The sequence below is a fragment of the Stegastes partitus genome, unplaced genomic scaffold, assembly GCF_000690725.1.
Source record: "Stegastes partitus isolate 25-593 unplaced genomic scaffold, Stegastes_partitus-1.0.2 Scaffold1937, whole genome shotgun sequence".
NCBI lineage: Eukaryota > Metazoa > Chordata > Actinopteri > Pomacentridae > Stegastes > Stegastes partitus.
The window spans coordinates 1-23,709 of record NW_007579668.1 but is presented as its reverse complement, the minus strand read 5'-3'; the positions used below and the strand labels follow the sequence as shown (position 1 = coordinate 23,709).

The 23,709-nt window shown below is 40.2% G+C and overlaps 2 protein-coding genes across 2 annotated transcripts in view; one reads left to right on the top strand and one right to left on the bottom strand.

Moving 5' to 3' along the window:
• The window catches only part of peli3 (pellino E3 ubiquitin protein ligase family member 3), a 38,633-nt gene extending 36,511 nt beyond the window's left edge, over positions 1-2,122 (bottom strand). The window contains exon 1 of the mRNA XM_008303106.1: positions 2,086-2,122. The gene's annotated coding sequence lies outside the window, so the exon portion shown is untranslated. The remainder of the gene's footprint in view (positions 1-2,085) is intronic.
• Positions 2,123-7,456: 5,334 nt separating this feature from the next.
• Positions 7,457-23,606, top strand: rce1a (Ras converting CAAX endopeptidase 1a). Its single transcript, XM_008303105.1, has 9 exons — positions 7,457-7,757; positions 11,240-11,342; positions 11,597-11,680; positions 14,248-14,326; positions 14,590-14,757; positions 15,274-15,345; positions 15,464-15,526; positions 17,303-21,762; positions 21,808-23,606. The coding sequence occupies exons 1-8, from the start codon at positions 7,588-7,590 to the stop codon at positions 17,530-17,532; spliced, it is 969 nt and encodes a 322-aa protein (XP_008301327.1). The 5' UTR covers positions 7,457-7,587; the 3' UTR covers positions 17,533-21,762; positions 21,808-23,606.
• The last annotated feature ends 103 nt before the right edge of the window (positions 23,607-23,709 follow it).

Genomic DNA, 23,709 nt, shown 5'->3' with positions numbered 1-23,709 from the left:
ACCTTGCAGCCCACAGTTGGACTTATCTTTTCAATTTAATTCAGGTATAGTTTTTAGAGTGCTAATTCACAACACATATTAACTCACAGCACTTCACATAGTAAGATGAAGACCTTAATTTATTTATTTTTTCACAGAGAAACCCAATAAATTCAAAGTTTTTCAAAGGATTCCCTTTGAAGAAGCACTTGGCGACAGTGGGAGGAAACAAGATACCTCCCCTTTACGGCAAAGAAAAAAAAAAAAAACTCCAATAGAGCCAGGCCGAGGGAGGGCGGCTATCTGCCTAGACTGGACCAAACCTTAAGGTTCTTGAGGACTAAAGCAGCCTTAGGAACCTTAAAGAAACATCCAGTTGCTTTTTACCAATTCTCCAAGGATTAGTAACACCTGTATGACAGAAAATCTACACAGACGTAAATAAACAAAGCATCTCTTCTTGCTGGCAGGAGGTCGTAATCATATTTACTTCTGCACATGTATGGAACGTGTCTAGAAGTAGCTATGCAAGTTCGATGCTTTGATTGAAACTGTTCACGGACAAAGATGTGGAGACCATGACTTGGCCTTTATTCTCAACACCTGATGAAAATAACTTCCTGTTCTCTTTGTGAACTACTAGTGGAATGAAGTAGCTACATGTAGATACCTCTAAGTTGTACTGATCTTTTATTATTATGATTATTATTATTACTGGCGCCACCTGGAGTTTTAGAGCCCACTGACTTTTTGGCTGTAAAGCTCACTTGAACTGAGCAGGGAGGGTGAATTTCATGGCAAATTAATTCATCTTTTCATTTGTAAGAAGAAGATAATACTACTTCCTCTTTCAAAAAACTATGACGGCTCTTAAACCCAACACCTCTACCTGCGTTTAGGCGAGCTTGTTATTACTGCAGACTAATTGTAGCCTGTATTTATAACTCAAAATAATATTATTTTCCCCAAAGCTTGTCAGAATCAATCACTTCCTTACTGACAGACATCAACATCATCTGTTCTCCGCTTAAATAAAGGGAATCACGTCCATTGTTGCGGTGGTGGGTGGCACTGACTGTACCATGTGGTTTTTACATAGTTTGGCTCCACTCATCTGCAGCCACCTAATCACAGCACCACAACATTACACTGATGATATACTGGTGTATGAGTAAACTCGACTTCCCCAGCACAAATATGTCTCATTACTCAGCAAACTACAATAGTCCTGGATCATGAATAACATGGAGCTACTACTTTTTTTTATGCTGTGAGCCATTTTGAGCTCACCATCCCACCAAATCCTCTCCAAGCACCCTGGAAGCATCTAGAAGCTGGGAAATGAAACTGTTAATGCGCCAGAAAAGGCTTGATTTGTGCTACAGGAGGATTCAAACATGGCCTCTATCTCCTCTTGTTATTCCTGCTCTGTCTGTGCAGATTGCACCGGATTGCGTTTTCCCAGGGCCATGCTGTGTGGATGGACGCGTTTACGTCTCTCTGATAAAGATGATGTAGTAACCTGATCGCGAAATAAACAGCCTTCACGTGTAATATGGGAGAAGAATGGATCGTGAAATACAGGATTGTGGCAAATAAACTGAAGATTTGGGCGACATAAACAGCCTATTGTGTCTTTTTTTTTTAAAGCGCTAGGTTTGTACACAGGGGATTCCACCGCACAGACAATACACACTACATACAGCGCGCGCACACACACCCTTCTTACGCACAAACACACATTTTTACCTGCCACACACACACACACACACACACACACACACACACACACACACGCAGCATCAGTGATGTAGTTGTAAATAATAAAAAGCAAACCGCTCCTCTTGAAGCCCTGTTTCTCTTCACTTTGATCAGTTTGCCGTTACTTACCGACGTATTTACCTCATAAAGACGCACGCCAGCTTGAATAAAGGTGATAAAGTCAACAATCCACAAAATAAAGGTGACTTAACCTCCATCACCTCCCCAGAACAGCAGTAAAGCAGACAACAGGCCAGCTGGCGCCTCCTGCCATCTGCTCCTTTGTGGATGGAGCTGCTGTAATAAAGACAGGTGAACGGAGAGATGAGATAAACAGGCCCGTACCCGCTGATGTTTGCCAATGGAGGTCCGGGACCGGCTCGGATCTGTGTGTAATTCCTCCTTGTGTATGAGAGAGTGTGCGCGGGCTCCGTCAGTCCCCGTACGGCCTGGGAAGCGTAAAGAATAAGAGTGAGGCAGAAGGAGAAGGAGAGGAAGGAGAAGACAAGGAAGAAGCGCAGAGCATCAGGAGCGGTTGCATCGCCTCTCCCCCCGTTTACGTTACACCGGAGACTGAGACACGTTCATTCCTCCCGGATATAACAGCAGACAGACCGATGTCACGCCTGCATCTCTCTCTCTCTCTCTCTCTCTCTCTCTCTCTCTCTCGGCTCGAGAAAAAAAAAAAAAATCTTGTTACACGAATACGGTGTTGCCTTCAAATGGTCCTGGTAAATTCGCCTTTCCCTTATGATGCATTCAAGAACCTAATCGGTCTAATTAGGGCTGCGTCTAATGCACCACCAGGATGGTGCAATTCAAAAAACGATTTTAAAAAAAGAGACAACACCATGCAATTTATTAAGCAGAATTAATAACGGATAGGAGGACAAAAAGTACAAGAGAACGGCAAAAGAGAAGAATGTGGTTTGCACACCCCCATGTGTACCATATGTATAACAGACTATGCCAAGATAACTGTCAGATTCAGTGACGTTTGAATTATGTGAAGCTAGGGAGGCTGTCTGTCCTTTTTGTCAACAATCTGTTGCTTTTCATTGTTGTCTAGTTCTGTAAAGTTATGAAATAAGTCAGATTTCTTTAAATGTTCCTCTCTCATAATATTAATGTATTTGTCACATCTCCCCTGCCATGCAGTGTCCACAGGCCCTTTCCTCTGTTGGTAGCCACGACTTGTGTCATCTGTTTTCTGTGGTAACCCTGTGGTCACTGAGTCTGTATTTGGTCAAAATCTGTCTTTTATTGTCTTTGACAGGAAAGAGAAATTTTGCTGATTTACATCCATTGCTTAGGGCCAGATAGCTACACAGTTTGTTCTGTGTTTTGATTTGATTCCAGCATGTAATAATTAATGTAATAATTTGGCTCATTCTGATGAGTGATTGGAGAGCAGTGTTGGTCTGAGGTTGATCAGTTTTGGGCTTTACCTGAACAGAGAGTCTCAGCTCCACCTGATGAAAGGGACTTTTTGGGTCTCTCAGCTCTTGGTGTATTTTAGGGGCTAAATTTTAGAGTGTTCTTTTTAAAATGGTAATAATAAGCGGGTATGGACCGAATTCTATATTAGTTGGTGTTTTTTTTGCAGATGTTTAATATGGGTCTGCAGAACTCTGCATGCAGGATGGGATGCTTGTCCCACCTGGTGTAGTCCTGACGATAGATTGGACCCCAAACTTGACAATCTTCGACGTGACTGGTTGGCTTACACTATCAAATACTTCAGTCCAAATTCTATTATTAGTCAGTTAATATGTCTAATAAACTGTCTTCCAAACTGTAGAAATTATTTCACTATTTACTGGCTTCCCTAGTTGCTTGCTACTTTGTTTTGTATTCAGGCAGACAGCAGCTCTGTCATTTTTGTTCTGATTTCAACTGTCACAGGACAGTTCCTGGCCCAGAGATGTTTGCATGGTCCACCACAACTCTACTCACGCCTTGACCTCTAAGCCCATTTCTGGATTAGCCAGGAGAACTCTTGAATTTACTTGTGTGAATCAGCTGTGGACACACACGGATCCATAGTTGTTGTCGTTAACATTAATTTTGTAGTCTGCAGACAGCTACTTGAAAGTGTCTGTGCAGTAGGTCATATCTATGTATTTCACGCATACATAGTTTTGCTGAGCCTGCACACCGTTGCTCTCTTGTGTTATTGCCACCTAAACTGTCTGTGTGGTTGCGAATACTGGGCTGCACACTGACTTGTGTGGAGGACTCTAGATAAACTGACATTGTTTTTAAATGTGCTATAGAAATTAAAGTGACGTGACTTGACTTGAACACATTTGTAATAGTCCTTATGACGTTTACATGTAGAATCAGAAATATTGTAAAAGCTTCCATCGTACACTCAAAATCTGAACCTTGCATATAATGTACAATAGAAATTTCCGGTTGTGGCACACTTATATGTCAAGTACTAATAGCTAGTACATAGCTCATACAATGGAAGCCACTAGTCCCTGTACAATTTAAACCTCCATAACTCTGGCGCCCTCTGGTGGTCACAGTTTAGTCTTTTACAAACAAAACCTTTGTATCAGAATTATTTGAAAGATGCTACAAACCTTCATTTTAGAGAACATTTGAACACGTTACTGAGACTGTTGGCAGGTGTGTTGTACATTTGTGTGATATTATTTCCACACATTATAGATATTTTACTACTTTTCAAAACGGCATTTCGTTTCTCTGCACTTCGGCCTTATATTTTAGGCTCTTAGGTTTGTATACAAATTGAATTATGTGAACATAGAATGTGTGAATATGTGCAGCACTGATATTTGGTATAGAGCCTCTGATTTTATCACTCCCTACAAGTAGACACTGGGCTCAGCACAACAATACCTCCACAATGTCATATAAGTTAGGCTGGGTTGTGGTCTCTAGCTGCCATTTCAGAAATAAAATGTGTTTCCAATGCTTCTGAAAGGGCTTGCTATAAGGTGGCCAATATAGGCAACATTTAGTCTCCAGGGATAAGGCCACATATTTTCAGACAATTTGTCCAGCAGGCATTCATAGTGTTGCATTAGCTGGACACAAATAGCTGAGAAATAAATGAGAAAAGAGAGCTAGAAAAACAAGTACAACGCGTCTCTTCTCTCAACACCACCCAGCTAGCCAATCACTGTGTGAAGTCAGTGTGAATGTCAGATCATCTGTTTCAGAAAGTTGCTGCTAGTGGACAAAGCAGGCAAACCCTTTACCTGCTATATCAGGACGAGTGGGTTTCGACATTGTCAATCTTTAAATTGTGCTTCATCATTCCTTACAAGAAGATATGGAGTTCACCACACCAGGGAGTGACAATAGTAACATGATGCCTTCAGATGGAGCTAAGAGCAATTTGATTAACGAATTCTTTTAGTCATTTATTGTACATACAAAGTTTTAACATTTTAGCACAATGCAGATTAAGCAGAAATTTGCTAAAAGACTAAAATTAAAATTGATAAGTATTAGGCAGAATGCTGCACTGTTTCCAAAGACAACAATTAATTTTCAGTCGTAGTTTTCAATCCTAGGTGCTCAGAATGAACTGAAACCTGAACGCTTGCAATTCCACAAATCATCTCCACAACACCAGTGTTTAATATGAAATGCATTGACATAAGGTTGGTGAAGTTTAATGATCAAGGATCACTTTATTCATCCATAAAAACATGGAAATAATTGTGCCTCAATTCATGGTTACCAAAACTTGGCAAGTAAGTTTTAATAAAAATCAAATGAGAGAGAGAGAAAAAAAGAAACATAAAAACATGTATTCCACAACAAAAATGGTGCTAATACAAGAGCTGAGAGTTTTAGAATAAATCAACATTAATTAACAGGTTAGAGGGTTTTTCATCTGTAATCTACAATTACACAATCACAGAAATTGGTGTCCGCCACACTGACTAAAAATCCAATTGTTCATGGAGTACCCAGGAGAGGTATGTTTACAGATGTTCACAATTATTAACCATATCAACATTAAATCTTTGTATATAATAAATTCACTCTGTTGTTGGCTGAATGGTATGCAAATCCAAAATGTTTAATATTAAAAAAAGACACAAGACATTATGAAGTACATTATATTGTGAATTAACTGGATAAACTATATAAACAAAACAATCATAAGCTCAGCTTCCGCTCAGCTGGCAGCCTCATTCCCTCACATCTTTTCTCTCTCTCTTTTTGTCTCAAGTGTGACTAGGTGTGTTAAGGCAGTTAAAGCCCATCTGTAAATTCTTCACCTTTTCTGTGAAAACCAGACGAATTCCTCTTTGCTTTACCTGCCTCCAGCCTTTGTCTCCCATGCTGTCTGAAATTGTCGCTGGATTCCCTCACTGCCAGGCCCTCCTCTGCAAAACCCAATTTTTGTAGATCCTCTGCTTGCTCCTGGTTGTCTAGCTCTGCTAAACTCTCGTGCCCCCAACTGAGTTCCCTGTCTACTCCTGTCTCCTGCCACAGCTAAGTTCTCCTGCCAGCCCTGGCTCTGCTTAACCTTTTCGGTTAGCTCCTGTCCTCCATAGACTCTGAGTACTACCTTGTATTATCTAGTGTGCAAATGAGCTACTCTGGTAAATCCAGCCTTGCCTGTGTTCTTGCACTTGGGTTCTCATCCTGCCCAACAAGCTACAACAATTTTCAAAATAATCAGAGAAACTATGGAAACTTTGTAAGGTCTGATGATATGACCGTAAAGATGATCATCAACCTTTGGTCATGTAAGTGTTGAAGGCCCTGTGGAGTCCCTTGGCAGAACCCCTTCGAGGGCACCCTGAACAGTCAGTCTTCCCCTCCACAACCAATAGTCGCAGATAGGCAACCCTCTCCTTCTCCAACACAGCAGCGCTCAGCTGGGGGCTCAAATCAACTCATGATACATTCGCAGTGAAGTTATGCAGCAAAACAGAACGTGGTCAAATAAAGCACCAAACCCTCATTTAAACTTTGAATGAAGGTTCTGCAGTAAAGTATTCCATAACAATATGGCTGAAAAGATGAGTGTTTTTTTCACTTGTTGGCCTGGTTTGTCATAAATTTCAATGATGAAATTAATCACAGTTTTTCATGCTACCAAATTGCTACCAAAAATCATAGTACATTATTCACTGTGGAACACTAGATTTTGATTCACTTTGTGGTTAGATTTTCTCAAAGCTTTGGGACACGTTACGAATGAAAATCATGACAGAAACTGGAGAATAAAAAGAAGCCTATGCATAAGCAACAAGACTGGGCAATATTTTGAAAGGCCACTGCTTGCTTGTAGTTACTAGAGGTTGTACTGTTACGATCATGTACAGTAGGCCTCTGGAAGTGAACATGCAAGCTTAAGATTAGGGGACAACTCACTATACATCCTGAGCCACCACAAAGTAGGCATCATGTTCTACCATTGTTTGCTTTCTCACTTGTGGCTTATGTGCAGGTAGTGCTATGCCACCCGCAGTAATCTATTACATAACATAAATGTCAATTTACCTGTTACTCAGGAAGATTTACACGATAACGCGACAGTTTCTGAACCTTAATATGTAAACTTGCAAGGTCAAAGTCATGGAGACGGAAGAGTGACGAGGTGCTATAGAAGCCGCCACAAGGCGGCGGTGCAGCAACAAAGTCGAAACAGAAGAAGAAACATATGATGACGCAGTTAGAAAGCGCCAGAGAAACTAGCTCTCCAGCTAGCCACATTAGCTTTCGATTTGAAAGGAGATTACTGAAAACTTCACCCCTCATGTCGGCGAATTTGTTATCTCTTTAGATGGTACACCAGCCCTCCCGGTGCCCAACAGTTGTTTGGTTTAGTCTCAACCGGCAGTCGTTATGGCGGAGGACGAGGATTTCTCACCAAACCTTCTGACAGAGGAGATGAAACACAGCAATGGCGACTTCGTGGCTCCTGATGGGTTATGCTGGGTGTCAGTTCTGTCCTGTCTGCTGCTGGCTTGTTCTTATGTTGGCAGTTTATACGTGTGGAGGAGTGACCTGCCGAGGTGAGCCAAACACAACTACATACGGCTTCGCTGAGTACCATGATTTCTTTTTGTACTGTAAACATCGGTAACTCTCGCTCCACTCTACATTTTTTGCCGATCTACAAGTTTGTTGCTGGGCACACAATGGGCTTTAACACTCATAAATATTATATATATATTATTATATGTGTCCGTGATAGAACTGATTGCAGGCACACAGCCTTCTTTGATCCTGTGCTCATTAAACAGTATTTGACAGTGACACTAACAGCACCACAGTGTGGCCAGTGATGAGGTACTGACTGTTAACAGACTCCTGACTTGGTGCTGGAGCCTAGACTGGATGAACTTGTCATGGGACCCCAGGCCTTAAATTTGACCAGTGACTCTTAAAGGCCACCTAAAAAAAAATGGCACAATGTCACAGATGACAAAAAAAAAAAAAAAAATCCAAGAATTGGCATGCTGGATGCTGGCATGTCAGTCAGGACCATAAAGGGAACCTGAATTGGATTGAATTTCCCTTCTGGGATAAATAAAGTATTTTTCATTTCATTTCATTCATTCATTCATGAATGTCCACAACTTCACCCTTTGTTGCTTAATAAATCGTTGCAGACCGCTCCAAATAGACTTGTCTGACAGTGTGATTGTGCCCCCCAAAATGTCAGCCAACTTCCAGAACCACTTCAGGAAGAGTGGGACAATATTTCAAGTCAACATTTAAAACCTCATTGACTCTATGTGTCACAGATGTGTCACACTATGCAGTAGAAGTAGTAGACATGCTTATTACTGAATTAGGATTCAGGTCTATGGCTCCACTTTCACTTTGTTGATTATCATTTTCAGCATTGTGCCTATTTGTTTGTTGCATGACTTCACTCTAATAATATCTATATGCATAGTGCAGTTTGTGTCATCATATAGCGCTTAACATAGTAAGGTATAGACCTTACAAATGAATCCACATAAGCATTCACACTTGTGCTACCTACTAGAAGCAATGTGTATTCTTTCTGTTGATTACAAAACTGAACACTTAAACAAACATCAAAGTGATAAAAAAAAGCCTTAATATGACAGAAACCCAACATGGAAATTGTTTTTGTTAGAGATAGGTGGCACAGTGTTGCAGTGATTTTCACTGTTACCTCGCAGCAAGTTGGTTTGAACCTGGGGGTCAGCTTCGGCTGTCTATTTGAAGATGTTGAGTATTGGTGACCAGTGGTATATAGTCCAGCCCCCTGTGACCCTCAACTGGGTAAAGGGGGTATAGCTATAGCTCATAGATAGATTGATGTATTTGAAATGTATGACTAACACTGTGACCATCTTGCGATCAAGATGTTTTGACATTAATGTCCTCAGTCTTTTTGTACAGTCTATGATTCCTACATGATCCTGGAGGGGGCACAAGACTTTACAAAATTATGACAAGGATCAGCAGATATTTCTATACTCACATGATGCTTAAGACTTATTATATAAAATCTTGCTGTATCCAGATTTACCTATATATCCTTACTTTAATATTTAGCACATATGTCTAGAGAGCCTTATACTGTTTTAGTTATGTGACCATGTTGTTTACATTTACCTAGTGGAATATCATTTTTTTTAGCATCAGTATAGACAAATTTACCAGCATTTCTTGCTGTTTCAACTCAACTTCAGTTAAGTAATTTATTCATAGCTCTGACAGTGTTGTTGTTAGTGAACAACTCCGCCTCTTTGACAGAATTGCACTCATATCTGGAGGTAAACCAGACTTAACAGAGCCAGCTGATACCCAGCTTTCTTGTACTGATTATCCAGGATGGCTCATATTTGGTTGAGTGCAGCCATATACCCCAAGAGAGCAACATCCAGACCTGTCACCTAAGATTCAGTTAGTTAGGTAAACTGACTTACTGTATTTAGGGGCATGCACTTTTTCAGCAGAATTTAAACTAAAGTTTATTAAGTTATGCATTGTTTCCCCCAGGAATTTTTGGGTGGGAATGTGCCAGTGGAGAAGTTCAGCCAGGTATAGGGGAGCCAGATTATGAAGAGCTTTGTAGGAGATAAAGATGATTTTAAAGTGGATTTGCTGGAGGACATGGAGCCAGTGGAGGTTCTGAAGGATGGGGGTAATGTGATCACGATTGTGGAAGTGGGTGAGCAGGCGGGCAGCAGAATTCTGGTTGTATTTAAGTTTCTTGAGTATTTTGGATGATGTCCCGTAGAGAAGACTGTTGCAGTAGTTGAGTCTGGATATGATGAATGCGTGGGGGAGAGTTTCTACAGCTAAAAGGGCAGGGATGGAAGGAGGCAGGCAGTGTTTTTGAGGTGAAAGAGGCTGTGATTGGTATGTTGGTCAAAAGAAAGGGTTTGGTCAAAAATGATCTGATTCGATCTGATCTGATTTCTGATGTGGATTTGGTGAGTGATTTGGGACCGATTATGATGATTTCTGATTTGTTGCAGTTTTCTGGGAGATTGGATGCGGGTTAGAAGGATGGGATGGTTGATTGTGTCGAAGGGAGTGTTGAGGTTGAGGAAGATGTTTAAGTTTCCAGCGTCAGAGGAGAGAAGAAGGTCGTTGACTTTGAGGACGGCTGTTTTGGTTCTGTGGTTAGAGCAGAATCTATACTAGAAAGATATAGATATAATAGATAGATTATAGAGGTTGGGCTTTGAGTTGTGATGCAACAGTACTTCCAGTATTTTAGACAGAAAGGGGAGGTTGGAGATTGGTCTGTGGTTACTTGGTATTGTTGTGACTTTGTTGGTTAATAACTGTGAGGAACCATACGTCGCAATCAATTTTTCAATCAATAGTGTCCTGGGACAATGCTCAGTGCTGTGGGTTTTCTGTTTATGTGGCACTTTTTTTTTCCTTTGACTTTTGTTGGTCAAATATATTTCACAAATAATTTCTTCTGATGTTAGCAGAGGTGTTCCTTATTTTAGGTGATGCGGCTACCTTGTATTGTCCACGCTGGTTTACTGTCACACTGTTAAATAGAACAGAACCATTGTTATATATGTTAGTAACATGTTTGCTTTTCTTGGCAATGTACCAAGAAACACTTTCCACATTTCCCCCAACAATTAGAAGAAAATTACATAGTTCTATCTTGCCAAACTGTAGTATGAAAGCTAAAGCCGATGTCTACAAATGACAGGTAGGTTTATGGAAGTGATATGCCAGAGTATTGCTTGACTGGGAGCAGTTGCCAGGCAACCAGCAAAGACTTCAGGAAGTTACTGGTCCATGCCAAGAAATAGTCATGTTCAAGAACTGGTCAGTGGATTGGAAGTAGGTATAAAAGAAAAACTATAACGGTGAGATTTTTGAATGGAGTTTGGTGTAACATTTTGCACAGTACAGCAGAGTGTCAAGACTGGTTAAGTACCTACCTGCTGTAAGTGGCTACTACCCAGCTGGTCATGTCAATTTGACTTGTGTGCTAGTGATGACGCTGTGTTCATTATCCCCTGTTCTTCATCCTCAGGGACCACCCTGCTGTCATAAAGAGACGCTTCACCAGCGTGCTAATTGTGTCGGGTCTGTCGCCTCTCTTTGTGTGGGCATGGAGAGAATTCACTGGTGTCAGGGTGAGTTCATGTCTCAGAAGTCACTGACTGCTCTCTCTCTCTCTCTCTCCATTCTGCTCCAAAACCTCAGGATTAAATGAGATAATTTCAGTGTATTTGTGCTGGTGTGTCACATTATCCTGCCACTCTCTCTCTCTCTCTCTCCATTCTGCTCCAAAACCTCAGGATTAAATGAGATAATTTCAGTGTATTTGTGCTGGTGTGTCACATTATCCTGCCATTTGACTTTACTGTATTGTGCGTGTGTGTTCCAGACTGGCCCATCACTGCTTGCTCTCATGGGGATACGGTTTGAAGGCCTCATTCCTGCCATTGTACTTCCACTGCTGTTAACTATGGTAAGAAACACACCTACCTTCATTATGTTTATACATAATCATATATTTGTATATGTATGGACAGAATGTATTTAACAACCTGCTGCATCCTTTTAAACTCTTCCTTTAGGAACTTCAAAGAAACGGGTAACATCCTTCTTGGATCTTTACACAATATCTGTGCATATTTCATATGCTAAACATACGTGTGAATGTGCATTTTAGAGGTAGCGTGAGAGTGTTAAAGTTTTTTTTCCCCCTTCACTCTACCCTTCAACGTATCTTATAACCATCTCAGCTGGTTTTAGGCGAGTGGTTGTGAAGGTCAGGTCATGTGATGCAGCACCGGTTAAAACAGCCCTTACAGTGCCTGGAGGCATGTTCTGACTCATTGTCCTACCAAAAAACTAATCCTAATACCACAAGGCTCAAACAAGATGGGATGATGTGTTGCGGTAGAATGTTGCTGTGGTCATGCTGGTTAAGTGTTGCTCTAAATTCACCTTTTCTGTGTCTCTCAAAGACATGGCATTCATTGTTAATTAAGTTTAATGAACTTCTCCTGGCTGTTTGCTATATAGCAACTCTACCACACAACTGATAATCTCAAATGTATTAAGAAGGCGAAAAATTCTGCCACTTAACTTTTGACGAGGTTTACATGGTAATGAGAATTAGTTTCAGGTTATAAACTTGTGAAGCTTAAAACAGCAAAACTGTCATCAAGGCAAACCGTGGCGAGTTAGAGGATTCCAAAATAAAGGGTAAACAGTCTATACTTAGTGGTACTCAAAGCACTTTACAATATTCCCCTATTCACACACCAATGGCGACTGAGCTGCCATGCAAGGTGCCTGCCTGCCATCAGAAGCAACTTGCGATTCAGTGTCTTGCCCAAGGACACTTCGGCATGTGGAAGGGCTGGGGATTAAACTGGCAACCTTGTCATCAGAGGACAACCCACTCTACCACCTGAGCCAAAGCTGAAAAATATTTTGCTTTGACACGTGTTTCCTCACTATATAATTCCATGGTATTTATGTGTGAGTGTTATTAATTCCTCTTTATGCTGTACAATGCGGAAAGTAGTACAAATCTAGAAAAAACATTCAATGAGTAGGTGGGTCCAAACTTTTGACTGATGCTGTACACATATGCACTCCAGAATTTTTAGAACGACCTTCTTCAATTTGTAATAGTTCTGCAGTTGCAAATTTCCACAACTGCTGCCGAACTTGCACTCGTATTGAAATCCTAACAGATTTTGAACTCAGGTTACATCATGCACATAAGGAAAAACTTCAAAGAGATACACACACTACAAGATTTGAAAATAATGGTGCATCACACACTACAGGTTATTTTTGGGGACTAACAAAATAAAAACAGAAGAACGAACTAAAAAGCTAAAGCAGAAGGGTAATCTATTTAGAATGGGCACATTGTTTGAAAGATGTGGTCAACATGGTTTGTTTAGTCTTCAGCAAGAACTGGCGGTGATCTTTTTATCTAGTTTTATTATGAGCCATAAGGGTGAGAATTTTTACAATTACTTGGCAACAGTGTCCACTGCACTTATGATAACTCTAACTATGCCAATAAATCTCATAATAATTGCAATGCTCTTATGCTGATAAGTCTGCAAGCAGTTCAGGAGGATAACATGTATCTAAAAATTATATTAAACAATCTTGGCCAAACATCAGTTCAGATTGAGATCCCAGACCAGATTTCTAGTCTGATTTTTCAGGGTGGTGAAAAAAGGTTAAATGGATGTAAAATTTCTGTAGTGGGAGCTTGGCTTGAAGCACGTCCGTCAGCTTATGTCAAACTCGTGTGCTGTGTGGATGCTGCTAATAAGAGGTGTGTCAGCCTTTCAATGCTTTATGAATTTAGCTGAAAAAAACCCCGAAAGGGCCGTCCCTTCACTATTTTTGCCAGTGTTGCACACAGTTCGGTCGCTTAAAGGAGATAGTTTATGACCATGTACATGCAATAGCTCAAAAGGAGGGTTGTGAAAAAGTAAAGAATTGATCAGAAGTTTTATTTTCTAAGATGTCTGCCATGTACCGCAGGATCTACAAGTCTGAGATCGCTAGGGAATAAACTACATTTCTTCAAGTCAAAGCTTTGAGGTGTCTTTGGGCTCATTATCCTGCTGCAGTATGAATCTTTCTCCACAACAGTGCAAACCAGAGGTTTGAGCATTTTTCTAAAAAACAGAGTGCTACTTCTCCTTGGTCAGGCTTTTCCCAGTAGCATGTTTCACTGTGGGCGTGATCCACTGCAATAACAATCTGTAACAATCATGCTGGTCTCCATGGATACACTCTGTTATTGCAGCTACTCTCTAACTGGGATTAATCTCAGACTGTGATTGAGATGAGTCTGTATTCATTATTATCACAGGGTTGAGTGAGTTAAACCTTCCAGGGAACGATGGTGGGTGGAGCATTGGAAGGCAACATGGAATATGTAACAAAGTGTTCCTTCCATAGTGGCTGCTTAATGTCCCAAATAGCCCCAGATCAATTCCCAGTTTCTGTCTAAACTTAGAAACTGTGTTTGTGTGTGGGTCTGTGCTGCAGGTCCTGTTTTTGGGCCCCCTCATGCAGTTGGCCATGGACTGTCCCTGGAGCTTCACAGATGGGATGCGAGTGGCCTTTGGTGAGCAAGCCAGTCATTAAAAAGAAATAAAACAACAACAAGGATGTCAGAGTTGTTTCAAATTTGATCAAAGTATGGGTGCAACTTGTTGCTCTGGACCCATTTTAACTTTAACAGGTTAACAGTTAGGAGGTGTTCTCTGTAACTTAACGTCTATCTCATGCTTAAGTCAGAAATCTTCTCTAGAAAGGAATGTATTTCAGCATAAAACATGTCAACAACCAAACAGGACATAACCTCCCTGTGTGTGTGTCCTCCTGCAGATCCGTGGTTCTGGATGTTGTGTCTCAGTGACATGCGATGGTTGAGGAATCAGGTGGTGGCACCGCTAACAGAGGAGCTGGTGTTCCGGGCCTGCATGCTGCCCATGTTGGTACCCTGTGCTGGCCCTTCCACTGCCATTTTCACGTGCCCCCTTTTTTTTGGAGTAGGTGAGTTCCAATTTTAGCAGCTCCTCTCTCACCCCAGTTGGTTGCCCTCCTTCAGTCTGGTTTTGTTGGAGGTTTATTCCTGTCTTGACTCGACTCTTTAAAGTGCTCTGTGGTGATGTATGATTTGGTGCAACATGAATACAATTGAATACAACTGATTTTATGTGCACTGTTATTTTTCAAGATACTAATTTCAAGATGATGTGTTTGTATTCTACATGGAAATTAATGGAAAACTGTGACTGGCTGAAAAAGCATGAAAAACTGTTTACTTCACTGAACAGTTAGCTAAATGTGTATATCATTGTATAGCCTGTTCAAGATGCTTTCAGACAATTAGTTTGGCTATTTTGATAACAGGAAAGGGATGTTGAGAAACTGATGAGAAAGATGCATTCTATTTACTTCATGATAAAGCAGCCACAACTCTACTACTATGTGCCTTATGATATAAACAAATATTTAAAATTTTTCAATTTTGTTTGTGTTTCCAAATTGCGTTGGCCTCTCTTTTAGCTCACTTTCATCATGTGATCGAGTTGCTGAGGTTCAGACAGGGGACGCTGTCAGGGATCTTCCTCTCTGCAGGTAAGAACTGATGTGTTTAATGATGTGTCATCCTTTCACAGAGTAGACTGCATCCACTGTGGCTGCATCACACAGCTGTAGGAAGAAAATAATGTCTTGTTGTTCTGGTTTGCAACAGTGTTTCAGTTCTCCTACACAGCAGTATTTGGGGCCTATACTGCTTTCATCTTCATCAGAACAGGTGAGAAGCTTTCAGATATACCTCACACTGAGAGACAGCATTCTACATTGTCTTTGTTTAAACCCTCTAGACCAGGGGTCGGCAACCCGTGGCTCCGGAGCCACATGTGGCTCTTTCATATCTCTGCTGCAGCTCCTTATGGCTTTGGAAAATAAATCATGAGTATTTTAATTTAAATGTATTTTATTTTAGTTCATTAGTTTTAAAAATGTAATTCTAAATTTTAAGATTTTTGTGAACTTATAACATTAAAACAAAACGTGTTTTTGTGTCTCTCAAAATATGCGTCACAACCGCTGATGTGCGACACCCGGCGGCACTCGCATTGTTGCCAACTTGGTGATTTTCTCGCTAAATCTGGCAACTTTCCAAATCCTCTTGGTGACTTTTTTTCCCCCCCAAAAGCGACTTTTCTGGTGTTTTAGGGACTCTGAATTGACAACACGTATTGTTCTGCAGTTACTATCGTTAGCGAGCAGCGGGTGCTGTCGTGAGCTCCTCCCCGTCCCAAAGCGCTCACAGGCGGTCAGGAGTCTGGTCAGCAGTCCCAGCTGCAGTCAGCAGGACAACCAGACGTCATTTTTACTTTGCTGCAGGTGGATAGTTTAAGTTTGGCTTTTCATTTCATATACGAAGAGGATACAAATAGACATCGAGTATTTTATTTCAAAGTAACCTTCAACCGAGTATCTTTTTTTTGGAATTCAAAATGTATGTGTCGCAGAAATATATATATTTTTTCTCTGTAGCAGTTCATTGATCTCATAAATCTAACACACTTTAGTTTTTTTAAAAAAAAAATACATAGCACAATAGTAAAAATGATATATGCAGTGTTATCTTCATTTTAGATGTCAAAAGGGTTTCCTGGCTCCCGGTGATTTCTTTATCATGGGAAACGGGTCCAAATGGCTCTTTGAGTGTTTAAGGTTGCCGACCCCTGCTCTAGGCCTTTGGACACTAAAACTGAACTTTAAATGTGATTGTTTCCACGCACATCAGTCATTTTTCACTTATGTTTAAATTGTAGAACTTCTTCTATCAACACTAGATTTTATGATACAGGTTTTTATATAAGTAGAAAGTTATGTACGTTGTGTTAACAGATGTTTTAATGGGTGTAACCTGAAATATTTAAATTTCAATAAAACTGATTCTCAAAGTTGGGAGAAACAAGTGGTAACTCAGCACAAAGCTTTTGGTGACTGGGGCAAGGATATGAACCTTTTCTAAAAAAAATATATTTTTTTTTTGTTTAAAAAATTCTAACATTAAATGTCAGCTCATTGGTCATATTTGACATTGTAAAAATGATGACACTCATTCTGGGATGTCTGCAGTGTTTTTCTGGTTTGTAAAGGGCAATGAGTAATTTTTGGGTTACTGCAGCTTTTTTATTTCTAAATAAAAAATTGACAAATCTGAGAGTCGGGTTTAAACAGGCTTTCAGTGAGTTATTGTATCACCCTTTGTCACTCAAGTGTATTTTACCTTTTCCCATAACTGCTGAAGTGAAAGATATGAAGTGAAAGCTAATTTCTGCATCTGCAACTTACTTTGAAAACCACAACTCTCCCAAACAGTAGATCTAAATACTCCAGGGACTTTTTCTGCTCTAGTTTCTCACATGTCCTCTCCACATGAACATGCTAAGATGTAGGCATAATTGGTCTGCATTCATTATTTGCTTCACTGGTTATACAAAAGCAAGAAAATGACATACTGAACCGAACATCCACTATTAATTCTTACTCGTGTCATGTTCCTGTGTTGCAGGTCACTTGATGGGTCCGGTCCTCTGCCACTCTTTCTGTAACTACATGGGTTTCCCCGCCATCAGCACGGCCTTGGAGCACCCTCACCGTCTTACTGTCCTCTCCTCCTACCTGCTAGGGGTCGTCCTTTTCCTCCTCTTCCTCTTCCCCTTCACCGACCCCTCCTACTATGGCCTTCCCACCCCAGTCTGCACCCTTGCCTCCTTCCCTAGCGCCCTCTGCCTCTCTTGATCCCTACTCCGCTCTCACACACTCCTCTGCTATTGTGATGTCACCCTGTGTTGATGAAGCAGTTGAGTGTATCCCCCCCTCCTTTTTTTTTTTTTTTAAATTGAAAGTTAGAGTTCAGGTTCAGTCTAGTTTGGGCTGACAGCACTGACAGCCATGTGGGCTACAGTGCCATGGACAGATGAGGAGCTCTGTACCCATTTTCTATGGCCTATGGACCCTTTATATGTCTACATTTATAAGACATAAATCACTTTATAGCTGGTGCTTGACCATATGTGTAAGTGAGGGTTCGTGTTACTGAGAGTGAACCCAAGACCGTCCGATTTCAAGGACAGCTTGTTTGTCCTACTCTCTCACCCTAATATGTGATGCTGGTAGTGTTGACACAACACTGAAGAACAAGTCCTCCTCAGATCCTCTTAATGCTGGTAGATCTCATCCATTTGTGATGAAGCATTAATGTACCTTTTTGGTGTACTCATTTTCCACTTGGCCTGCTTAATCTTTTTAAAGGATGATTCTGGTTTATAATATCTTATATCTTATTTTCAAGGATTTGGTGGTCATTTCTATAACAAATAATAAAATCTCCTAGAAATTACCTGGAAACAAGTAACATAAAAAAACACTGTTAAAAGTATAGTACAATAGGTTTTAAACAAAATACCAGATAAAACAAAGGTGCGCAATAAAATTATCTGTTATTGTAAACATTTACCTCTGGACCTTTTAATTTTATCAGAAAGTCAATCAAATATTAGATTGCGTTTTCAGGAACCCATGTCATGAAACTGGTTTCTTCATCTAATAAAAAGTCCAAAACCCCAAAACATTTGGTTTAAAAAAAAAAAAAAAAGGAAACTTTTATCCAAAACTGTTGCACTGCGAGACACACATGGTTTAGTCAGCCATAAACATTCTAAGACAACATTCAGACAGTGTCAGAAATGTAGGACCAAGTTCTCACAGTGTGACTGCTGCTAATCCACTGACTGTGAACCAAATAATCAGTAGATCAATTTTGAATAAGTTTTAAGTAAGGAAAACCCACAAACACACAAACCAAAAGATATTTTTGTGACACTGGCAAAGAAGAAAACTATGCAGAGCTGCATTTGTAGAACAGGGGCAGGCCACATTTATGACACGAGCTGATAACGTGCTTCTGCTTTAATAAACTTCTTTCAATTTGAATTATTGCACAAACCAACCAAGTTTGCCCCTCCTTAGACCTCTGATAGTAGGTACACACCACTGCTAACTGGGAGCACCTCACAGGCTGAATAATGTTGTCCAGCCATAACAATTTTGTCCTTTTTACACCTGTTTCTTCCGACTCCAAAATGTCGACTGTGTGACCTGACTGTTCCTTAAGCATCTAATGTATCCGAGACCTTGCCGTGTGCTCTTGTTGAGATAATCTTATTTGCTTCATTTGTGAGTGGTCATACTTGTCTGGCTCATTTTGTTGACTTGTTTCAGATTTGGTTTGTTGTTTAACTGAGCTGAACAACTGGATCTACAATTTTAGCCTCTCACAGACGTACTGTATGAACATGAGAGAACAGATATACCAAAAACATTTGAGGCCATTCAAGAGTGGCCTGCACTCATTGCTTTTTATGTAAGCTGTTAGAATACAGCACAGAAACACTGGTGATGTCTTAAAATACATCATCTTAGTTTGAAGCAACAGGATAGAATGCTATTCTGTTGTTCAGAAAAGTATCTGTCTCAGTCAATCTTTCTGGCTACTGTTTTATAACTAAGGAAGGATATCAGTATTGGCCTAAAAATCTAGTATCAACTCTAAATATTATAGACATTTCAGTGCTCACTTTGAGTTATCACTCGATAGTCTTACGAAACAGTTGACATGTTTACAGTTTGCCTAACTGCATGTATGTTTTTGCTAACTTAATTACACAGACCTTCCCCAAGGCCAATTGTCTAGTCTTCTATATGTGATTTTGCAACTCAAACCAAATCCACAAAGAAAAAAAAAATGTTTAATGAAAATTAGCTTGGTAGTCTTGGTGTAGTCCAGGTCACAGACACACAAGCAAACCAACAAATAGTAATAAAAACATACCTTCCCTGGTAAAGGTTTAAAATCCAGAACTGTGGACATCTGTTTCCTGACAGCTCTGGAAAACATATCAGGTTAGGTTGAGACCATTTTGTTGTGTACAGCTGTAGGGAATTAGAGTCAGGTTTGGTTATTATCAAATATAATTTTTTTGCACAAGCACGACAAGCCAACAATCAGAAACCCGTTGTTTTGGGCTTTAAATTTAGCTATGCCAGTTGGATCTAAAAGAAGATGATAAATCCTGCATTTGGTTCCCAGTTTTACTTTGTTTTAGTTTGTACCCAGTTTTGATAAACCAGAATTATCCTTTAATGCTATTAGTGTCTCCTGAGGAAGGCATGGAAAGCCTTGTTTTCAGCACTGGGTTGCTGAAAAATACAGTGTTTCCAGTGAAGAAAGAAAAACTTAGCATGGCTAACGGCTGCACTGTGTTCTGCTCTATAGAGGCTCATGGAGTTGTTGCTATCTTTGACTCTTCTGTGTGGAATTACTCTCTATAAGACTGTTGAATGGCAAATAGCCCTACTGTAGCTACACTGGAGGAAAGGAGCGTTCATGTGAGGCCTTATTGTGATGTTGACTTAGGAAAAATACACCATAAGACAAAATAGTCCCCGGAATGTGATCTACAATACTTAGTTGTTTTAAATGTTATGGGCTTGTTTTTACCAGCTATCTTTATCTGCATTCAGACACCAGAACTCATTTTAAAAAAAAAATATTGCAGAGAGTTATTGTGCTTGAATATGCCAGTGTCAAGCCCCTTTCAGACATGCACTCTTATCTGTTATAACGGCAACTGAACATGTCGGCTTCATGAGCGGTGGCACACCCTGGTCACTTTTCTGTAAAAGTCCCGGCAAAAATCTAGCAACTACCTACCAACACTTCCGCAACACTTTCAACACGGCACAACTCTGAGCTGCACCCAGTCACAGTAATGGAAAGGCATGCACAAGCGATCGTACGTTTCTTCACATGAGACAGATGAACTGTCACACACAAAAACACAGTGTAGTTTGTTGCTTCCGGCTGAGTTTATTAAGCAACTGCAGCATCAGGATCCATGTGATCCATACTGTTGCTCTCCCCAGCATTATGGGAAGTATGTCTGAATGAAGCTGTTAGGAAGGTTAACAGAAATGTGACTTATGTCTGAATGATTGAATGCCCTCACTATAAGCGATTGATGAAGGCAGCAATGATACAGATGAGGAACATTACTACGATGATGTTACGGATGGCTTAAGTATAGAAATGTATCAAAGGTTAAACCTCGGCAGGTGGGTGATTGGGTAACTTAGGTGGCTGGTACTGTTCTTAATGCTGGAAACATACTCTGTTTAAGTATGCATATGGCAAACTAGGTATGCATGGCCTAATTGTGCTGTTATATACCTGTGACACAGAATGGTCCCAAGCATCATCAGTCTCGGTATCAGCAGACATAGCATTCACTCTGGCTTTGGTTTGTGTCCTTGCATTTTTTAGTCTTAAAGATGGAGATTGTTTATATTGTTAAACCTCAGTTGCTAATTGCTTTTCATTCCATTCTCAGCTTCTTGCCATAGGATCTTGTTAAACCTGTTTAAATGCGGTTCTTTTCTATCTGAGGCTGTCTCTTAGACAGTGTGCCTAAAGACTGATCAGATCTCTTCCTGCTTAGTGCTACCATTCTGTTTAGCTTCAGTTATGTATTGCTGCCAACTGAATGGAGCAGAATACCTCAACACTCAAGAGAAGCAGGAGGCTTGAATGCAGCTTTGCTACAAACTGTAGAGACTAGATAAATCGCTGTTGAAAAATTATTTCACTCTCACCTGCACAGCAGTGATAAAATTTGCAGTAGTCATGTGTCAAAGTTGAACTATGAAGTACCATCAGAAAGACGGGTTTATTGAGTCATGCTGAGATTCATTTATTTTTTCACTTCCGGTTAAGTAGTTTAGAAAATCTGGTCGACTTTAAGGTTGACTTCTTAGTCATTAAATGTAATTAAGTTGAGATGGTGGCCAAAACTAAGAGTCAAACGTTTAAAAAAAGGAAAGCGTGTTCCTTTAGTGAGGGCTCAGTTCTAGCAGATTGCACCCAATGTCTTGCAGGTTTCTAGAGTGACATCAGGGTGTGTCGCTGACTTTTTTTGTTTTTCCTTGCAAAATGTCACCTTATCTCCTGATAAGCAGTGATTGACACAACCGTCTGGTGTCCTTGCTGTGAAAACAACTGGACAGTATATTACAATTAATATAACAATTTCTTTATCTTCACTAGCTAAAATTATTCATAGCTGGCGAGATCTAAGGTGCCTCTGGGAGTGACAGAAAGAACTTGAAATGGCAGAAACACTCTATAAGCTATACTCGTACTGTGAAGAAGAAAAAGTGGGCTGCTTGGCTCTTGAGCAATAAATCCGATGTAAGGGGAATGTTTGGATTAATTTCCTATTCTCTGGATGAAATTGGGCCATATCTGTATATAGATTGTTTTGGTCAGTGAAATGATTCTTGTCAAGTTTACAAACCTTTGGCAGATACGGCAACGAGAGTAGTGCTGTACCTCCCTCAAGTGGCTAGCAGAGGGCACCAGAGTATCTTGAAAGAGGCAGAGCTGCTGTGGACTGAACCGAGGCCGTCTCTATTCTGTTTATCAGCCCGTCTGACATCAGTCATCCGTCACTGGAAAACCAATTCACTCTAACTTATTTTTCTTTTAGCTTCTACACAATTATGCCCCAGTAGAGAAGATTGATACAGAGGAGCACTGTTTAAACCCCGTGGTTAGACTGTGACTGATGTTAATATCCTATTTAACAGTTTGAGAGCAGTTTGTCTTCATTGTGTCTCCCATGTTCTCTTCTTCTCTGCTTGCTGCTCTTAAGTCAAGACAGTTAAATGCTGTGCTTTCAGTTTTTAGGCATGTTGTCTTACACAGAACAAACAAACACATTTAGGCAAGGCATTTTAAATTTGTAGTATAGAAATGATCCTATCTGTCTTTTCAACCTTTTTAAAGCCACTGTGGAAATGTAAAAAAACAGGCCAATTCCTCTGAAGATTTTATTTATGCTAATTTGTGTATGTCGCGAGCCAGCAAGAGTCATGGCATTTTCGAATTCTGCACATAGTTACACATAACTACATCAAGTAAAGTGACCTCACTGGACATCTGAGAGAAAGGTTGAGAAATGATCCTCCCAAACTGCTTGGATATGCTATCACATATGCTAATATCAAATCTACAGACGTCATACTAGCTGCTGGTAGTGCTGACAGCAGTTTCTTTAAACATTTCGGCTATTCCTTTTACTGTCTCGTAAAGAAAGTTAACAGTAATGTGTGATCATGTGTTGTTCCAGCACAGGCTCTACAGTCAAACTACACACTCCACATGTTATTTCTTTGCAGTCCGTCACTGAATCACTCAGAGTACTTGTTCCTTTGTTCCTAGCCACTGACCTGACATGTCGGGACATTTGAAAGACGATCAGACTGAACTCGTTTTACTTTTACTGCTGTATAAAGAAAAACACTTCCTCAGCCAACAATCCCACATGAGTATTTGCTGCTGAAGATGCAGAACCTGCTCATGTGTAACAATATGCATAGAGCAGCATTGACAGAGACTGCAGATTCTATTTTTGCAAAGCTTAAGCAGCGCCGTTATTTTCATATAAAACACCCAGAGGAAGATGAATTTCAAATGTACATTTTCAGAACTTGTTAAATATGAGACAGCTGGTGAAACACAACTCCACAGATGTTTATATTGAGCACTATATTTTGTAATCAGATCTATTTTGGTGACAGGAACAGAGTGTACAGGTATGTGCATGTATTTTATGCTCGCTGTGTTCCACTTGTTGCACAGTTCAAGTTAGAGACTTCAGAACCATGTTTTAGTATGACAATCTTTTACAGGAACTTTGGAATCACTGCAAAATATCTATTTGTAAATAAAGAATGTCGTTTTATATATCTGCCAATGTGTGTGTGCTTTTATTTCTGCCTCCTAGACATTGTGACAAGTTCGTCATCTTTTGTCTCCTTATGTAATAGTGAACCATTTCTCCTCTATTTGATATGTAT